General features: G+C 37.8%; 1 protein-coding gene across 1 annotated transcript; it reads right to left on the bottom strand.

The window, feature by feature from the left end:
• Window positions 1-1,261: 1,261 nt before the first annotated feature.
• Window positions 1,262-6,025, bottom strand: LOC114315516 (trans-resveratrol di-O-methyltransferase). Its single transcript, XM_028262125.2, has 4 exons — window positions 5,556-6,025; window positions 4,766-4,769; window positions 2,317-2,691; window positions 1,262-1,717 (listed from the first exon to the last, which is right to left on the bottom strand). The coding sequence occupies exons 1-4, from the start codon at window positions 5,948-5,950 to the stop codon at window positions 1,415-1,417; spliced, it is 1,077 nt and encodes a 358-aa protein (XP_028117926.2). The 5' UTR covers window positions 5,951-6,025; the 3' UTR covers window positions 1,262-1,414.
• Window positions 6,026-7,192: the final 1,167 nt, after the last annotated feature.

The following is a 7,192-nucleotide window of genomic DNA, read 5'->3' as shown; positions in this document are numbered from 1 at the left end:
ATGGAAGTAGAGATGGAATTAAGAGAAGATTATGAGGGGCCATGATTTTGTTATTTCTGTGAAAAATATTGTTTGTTACATGACTTTAAAAATATATATATATATATATATTATTTTATACATAAAATGGCTCCCCAATATAAAAACTATATATCTCATTATTCTTCTATTTTGCATTCTCTTTCTATTTTGTACAAAAAAAAAATTTCTTCATCCTACTAGAAATTACTTTTGTGGCATTTAATTTTTTTTTTCTATGTATATATAATTATATAGCATATTGTACATACATGTATGTTTGTATATATAATGAATTTTATTTTATTTTATTTTTTCTTTTGGCCCCTTAGGTAATAAAATTCTGATTCCATCATCGGATGGGAGAAGTCCCACCCTTCTTGGTGGCGTTAGCTAGCGTTGAGGTTATTACTTTCTAGTTTTTGTTTTCCACCATCTAAAAAAAAGTGTTAAAAAAAAAAACAAACAAATTGGAGCCTTACCAATCCATACAATCGGTCCAAACCTATGATGGAATGGTGGTTCTAAAAAATGAACAACGATTCACGGTTTGAGCCTACCATTTCCAGCTTGGAACCTAATCAAACCGTTCAATATAGTAAGACTATATGTGTATATATATGAACATTTCAATTGGGTTGTTAACTATTTTGAGTGTTTTGATTGCAATTTTTGAATTGGTAACTTCAAATGCATTTTGTATATTGAATTGCTTAAATTGATTAATTTTTGAAATTGAGTTGTGGAAATTGATTAATATTGGATTGCCCATAACCATGGAACCGAACCTTTTTCTTTGGTTTGGTTCTTGCTCATTTCCATAGGTTCTAATGGTTCGGCGCGGCTCGGTCCCAATTTTTTTTAGAACTGTTCATCTTAGAACCGGACCAAAAACCCGACACCAATGCAATTAGAGTTTAAAAGAGATGTGGAAACAAAGGAAACAGAGCAATGAGCATATATTTTACAGTCCAGAACAAGTTTACAGAACAAGAATTATTATAGGAGTCATATAGGTTTCACAATGCATAATTGAACAAATTTCACTTTAGTCCCTCATGGCTTAACCTATTTGCGCACAACCCTTATCATTTATAAGAACATAATTCCCTATGATTTGTAGACTAAAGAGTACCGTTGGACCCATTAAAAGCTAGATTTAAAAAAAAAAAAAAATCCTTATACATAAGTAATCTCATTGCGTAAAACATGGACATTTTCGTCATTTTTTTATGAGACAAAATTCACTTTAACCTTGATGTACTATTTTCATCTTGGCATTTACTTAACATTAAGTTAGGTGGAAAGCGATATATTTCAGTTTACAAACCATATAAATGTTATTTGCAAATGAGTCAAACTACGAGGAGGTAAAATGAAATTTACCTTACATAATTTAAGGATATATCTCAATGAGGGACCTTAAACCAAAGATGGGTGTGATCTTGTAGTGACTAAAGCCAGCCTCTAAGAAAATCTTTTCCCATTCTTTCTCACTTCTTTCTCTTCCAGTGACCAAAACCATCATCAATATGTCAAAAACAAGCTTTGTCTCAGCAATGTCATGTTCATCTCTGTCCCCATCTACCACCATGTCTATGATGATAACCTTTCCTCCATCTTCCTTGCTTGGAATAGCTTCTCTGCATCTCTTCAGTATCTTTACGCAGTTCTCGTCACTCCAATTGTGCAAAACACACTGCCATTTTCAAGTCCAAAAACACATTCACGTTCAATTGATTATCTTAAAGTTTACTTTGCTTATTATATGAACATTAATTGCTTTATAGAATACTTCTCAGAATAATTCAGCGACAAATACATGAAAACTGTTTTTCTAGTATCGATTGTCAGTACCGAGGAATTGGATAAAATGGCCCAAATAATGAATCAGAGCACATGCAGCCATCTCCTTAACTTATGGTTTCCGTGTTTTTCCTTAAAGTTCTTTGACGTATATGACCTTTTCAGATAGTTTTATTGTTAAGTGTAATTGTGATTTCGTCAATCAATATGTCCGTTCAACAAATAAATAACAGTTCTATAGATCAATATGTACGATCTTGGATCATCAAAAATGATTTCTCTTTAGAATTCGGCTATTTGATCAATCTATACTGAAGCAACTCAACATCAAATTAAATCCAAAACACAAAAAAATAAAAATAAATAAAAGACAGAAATTTACTGAAATAACTTGATGAGAGAGGAATTGCCCTACATATATGATGCAAATCCTAAAATTTGCTTAATTACCAGATTCAATCACTGGAACTAAGAATTCAAAAAATTGCATACCTTGAAGAAAATGGCATCCGCGGATGGGAAAGACTTAAACATATTGCCCCCAACATAGTTCAAGTTCTTCTCCTCTGGCAAGTTCTCAACAACATGTGGAAGACCAAAAACAGTGCATTTTATACCAGGAAACGCCTTGGAAATGATCCGAGCATTGATACCGGTACCACCCCCTACATCAACCAATGAATTCAGTCCTCCAAACACTGCCTCACAGTCTCTAACCACCAAGCTCATCATTCTTGAGTCACTGCCCATTGCTTCATTGAAAATGTTATTGAATTTTGGGTTTTTGTCACAAAACTCCCACATGGCAACCCCATGTGCAGTCTCAAATGCTGTTTCTTCATTGCTTCTAAACCAATCTCCCAAAAACTGCCATTGTAAAAATAGATATTGATTGATATGTGTTGTGTTTACAATGATTCATATATATAGAAGTAGGTGAAGGGGAGTAGGTGAAGTGGTAGGTGTAGTAGGTGAAGGTAGGTAGTGAAGGTAGGTGAAGGTAAATTTTAACAGCCCCCCGCAAACTCAAGGAGGATAGAAACTAACCAACTTGAGTTTGGAGAGAGGAACAAAACAAGAAAATACATAAAAATAAAAGAGGATAGGAGACACTGTATGGTCGTGTCAGACCGTTGGTGAAGACACTGAATGGTGGTGTCATAACGTGGTAGAGGACACTGGATGGTGGTGTCATAACGTGGTAGAAGACACTGTATGGGGGTGTCATAACGTTGTAGAGGACACTGGATGGTGGTGTCATAACGTTGTAGAGGACACTGTATGGTGGTGTCATAACGTTGTAGAGGACACTGTATGCTAACCGGAATCAATGTCAGGACAGTTTATGGGGTCATGTCGGACCGTTGTAAAAGGTGCACCCTCAAAAGGTGTGCCCAATCTTTCAAAAGGCGTGCCATCAAAAGGCGTGCCCACTGCATCAAAAGACGAGCCATCAAAAGGCGCGCCAGACACGCGGTGATGCACGTGATCGACAGTGCGCGTGTCGGCCTCTTCGTCATGGTCGTTATAAACCGAAGCGGAGGCGGAGGTTGTAAACACTCTGAAACCTCTGAATATTTGCAGTCTGAAACACTTTGTAAACACTCTGTAACCAACCCTTCTCTGAAACACTCAGCAACCCATAACATGGCCTCTTCTTCCCGTCCAGCTACCCAGAACATGGCCTCCTCTTCCCGTGGTCTGCTTACGCTCTTTCCAGAACTGAACGAGGCCACAAGAGAAATAACTGGTGCGGTGGCCAGTGAACCTCAACCAAACATCTCTGGTTTTGCTCCGTTGAACTTTCCGATGCGGTCTGTGGAGCAAAAAATGGCGGTGCAAACTGATATTGAAGCCAATCAGTATACATTGAAGTCATGTGTGGAAACCATGACTGCAGTCACAAACTTGTCGCACCGGCTGCAGAGTAGGACAAATGAGGTGCAGCAGTTAAACGCCCAACTGGCTCTGCTCCAACGCATGTATAAGGATGCGCGAGCAGAGATAAGTGTGCTGAAGGCGGAAAATAAGGAGCTGAAGCGGAAGGCCACCGTGATGTTCCGATTTGGAGGGCCGCCATATGCTGCAGTGGAGGAGCAGGCAGGAGACAACTTGCTTGGTGGCCTAGGAAGCACGGAGGCAACACCGGCAAGGGCCGCCCAGGACGGAGGCAAGAAGAAGAGACCGGCGGAAGAGGCGAAGAAGTGAGGGCGGTGGGTGGCCGTCTGCAGTAAAGAAAACATATCTTGTTGTTTGTGGTTTTTTTTTTGTTTTTTTTTTTGTGTGTAAAATGGTGATCGGGGTGAGCCCCGACATGAATAAAATGAGTTTGGTGTGCAGTTCGTTTTCTTCTTCTGTCCTTTGTTTTTTTGTTTTGTTTTGTTTTTTTTTTTGTTTTTTTTTGTGCAAAGAAATAATAATGAAAAAAAGTTTCGTGGCCCACGGTATTGTGAAAACCTGCAATGGGTTGTTCGGTTTTTTTTTTTGTTTTTTTGTTTTTTTTTTGTTTTTTTTTTGTTTTGTTTTTTTTTTTGGTTAATAATAATAATAATAATAATAATATATATGAGAGATAGAAAAGAAAAGAAAAGAGAAAAAAGAAAAGAAATTGAAGTCAATGTATATATATGTATATGTTTACATATTAAAATATAGTGGGTGAAAAAAAAAATGATAAATTATTGTAAGAGATAGTGGGTGTGTGAATCTGTGAGTGGATAGTACGTAGTATGATATATTATAATATATTAGAATGGTGTGGGGGTGAATGAGTTTGAGTTTTATGTTTAAAGAAAAGAAGAGTGGGTGTGCTTGAGTGGAGAGAGAGTTTAAAGTGCATTGGTGAGTGGGATCACGTGGCTAGCTGATGAGAAAAAGCAAAGCAAGTGGGTTTTGCAGATACAGTGATCATGAAACCTTTGAGAGCGAGTATGGTGGCAGCGTGCCTTCAACAGGTGTTAGGAACGGGGAAGAAGACACAAGGGAAAGACACAGTTAATGGATCTGTGTTCCTTAAAAGCTTGCTTTGTGGCAAGAAAATTTTGGTTGTTGAGGACAATAGGGTAAACCGTAGAGTTGCTGCTGGTGCACTCAAGAAGTTTGGAGCTGATGTCGAGTGTGCCGAGAGCGGCAAAGCTGCTCTTGCGTTGCTTGAGTTACCGCATAATTTCGATGCTTGCTTCATGGATATTCAGATGCCTGAAATGGATGGTTTTCAGGCGACGCGTCATATTCGGAAGATGGAGAAGGAGGCAAATGAGCCGCAGCAGGGGCGCTTGGTTCTACCTTGCGATGAGTCGGTCTTCGAAGAGATCCTCCGAGTCGTGTCCCTGTCTGACTCGGCCAACTCGGGTCGGTTTGTTAATCTCGACGATTTCCAGCGATGTTGCGACGTGGGTCGTAGGAGTAATCTTGATGGTTTGGGTGAATCTGGACCGTTGCTTCACGGGTTGGGTGATGAATCAGTTTGTTGAGGAAAGAGAGAGAGAATTAGAAAATTTGGGTTTGTCCGGCGGACGGCCAAGGCGAGGCTGCCGCCCGCCGGTGAAGCGGAATCACTAAATTCTTAACCTTGCTCTGATACCATGTAAAAATAGATGTATTATTGATTGATATGTGTTGTGTTTACAATGATTCATATATATAGAAGTAGGTGAAGGCGAGTAGGTGAAGTGGTAGGTGTAGTAGGTGAAGGTAGGTAGTGAAGGTAGGTGAAGCTAAATTTTAACAGCCATGGGGTGACCAAAACCGGATCGACCATGGCTTGGACAAATGGTGACAAATTGGCCATTTCACTTTTGATGAGAAGCTTAGATGATGGAGTGAGGACATACCCTTCTTGATCTCCATGATTTGGATCAATTTTCATTGTAGCAAAAAACCCCAAGTGAATTAACAAGGACATGATTCTGTGGAGAGAATTGGTTTTTGAGGGAGGCAATTGGAGAGATGAGACTAAGTCAGGGAGAGAGATGGGTTTTTTGTGGTTGTGAATTATATCTGGTATGCCTAGCTGAACTGCACAGCTGAGTGACATGGAGTTTGCAAAACTGAATGCATGTTTGTATATGTGGGATTGAGCTTGAAACAACTCTCTTGCTCCTAATTGGTCATTGTGGAGATCCATGAAGATAGCTAAGCTGGCCTTGTAGGCCTTGCTTGGTGATGTGTAATTTGTATATGAACAGCCAGTGAATGGCCAAGAAGAAGAAGAAGAAGAACAGAGACTAAGAAGAAAGAGGTTTGGGATATTAATTCTCTATATCTTTATTCCACAGTTCCCAGGCTATTTATGAGCCAAAAGAGAACACTAGCTACAGGAAATTAACAACTTGAAATAATAATGCAGAAGGTTGTGGCACAGAACGTGGAAGAGGTTACAACCATTTATTGAAAACACTACAACTAAATCCTATTCTTGAGGCAGAGAGGTTGCTAGTCGGAGAGGTTGCTATTTTCATGCATGACTTATTCCTATGGCAAAATAATGAACATATCACTTGGATGGATGAGTAATGGTTTAGTGTGTTTGACGAAGAACAAATTTTTAGCAGGATATATATGAAGAGAAATGGTGAACTTTATAGCCTTGTTTGTTTTGTTGGACTATTAGTCCAATCCCAAACTCATGTCCATCCAAATAAACATGGCCTAATAGTATTCCTAATCTTATAGCCATGAGATTAATCATATCACATCATTTAATGGTCAAAAATAATTATTGTCCTCTTATCACATATTTTATCATATCAAAATTAAGCATAGTACAAGTACTCTCACAATATATATCTCATCATCTATTTTACATATTACGAATCCTAACCTTAAGAATGAGAGAGAAAGAGATGGAACTGAAAAGTGAACATTGAACTTAAAATTGAAGACTCAGCTCGAGATTCCATTTATCATGAATTATTTTACTATTATTATTATTATTATTATTATTATTTACTTTAAAACTTAAATTTTATAAATTTTAGGCTATAAGAATATCCAAGAGTACCAATGAACCTCTCCTAACTTTGGAGCCTAGTACGAACTTTTTGACAATTTCAGCAATCAAATAATTGAAGTTGTTAGACTTTCAAGTCATATACGACTAAGGTCCTGTTTGGTAGAGCCGTGGAAAAGTGTTAATAACTTATGCTTTAACAGCTTATAGCTTATAACTATGAACATAAGTTGATTTCTGACTTATAAATTAAGTTTTTCCTGCCCCACTCAAAGAATAAGCTGATTTCTGACTTACAAAAACCTATAAGCTGCATTGTTAAGTTAAACCAAACACATCAAAATAGCTTAAATTAAGCTGAAAGCTGAAATAAATTGAAAAAAAGTTGTACCAAACAGGGCCTAAGTCAATTTATTT

Source organism: Camellia sinensis, chromosome 9 (genome assembly GCF_055761805.1).
Source record: "Camellia sinensis isolate YWXY chromosome 9, ASM5576180v1, whole genome shotgun sequence".
In the NCBI taxonomy this organism is placed as follows: Eukaryota; Viridiplantae; Streptophyta; class Magnoliopsida; order Ericales; family Theaceae; genus Camellia; species Camellia sinensis.
The sequence above is the reverse complement of the archived record's forward strand: the minus strand, read 5'-3'. Positions and strand labels throughout refer to the sequence as shown.

Coding starts and splice junctions, on each gene's coding strand:
- LOC114315516 (XM_028262125.2), bottom strand. CDS start 5,950: ATGGATCTCCACAATGACCAATTAGGAGCAAGAGAGTTGTTTCAAGCT. Junction 1,718..2,316: donor CGGATGCCATTTTCTTCAAG/GTATGCAATTTT, acceptor TGAAAATGGCAG/TGTGTTTTGCACAATTGGAG.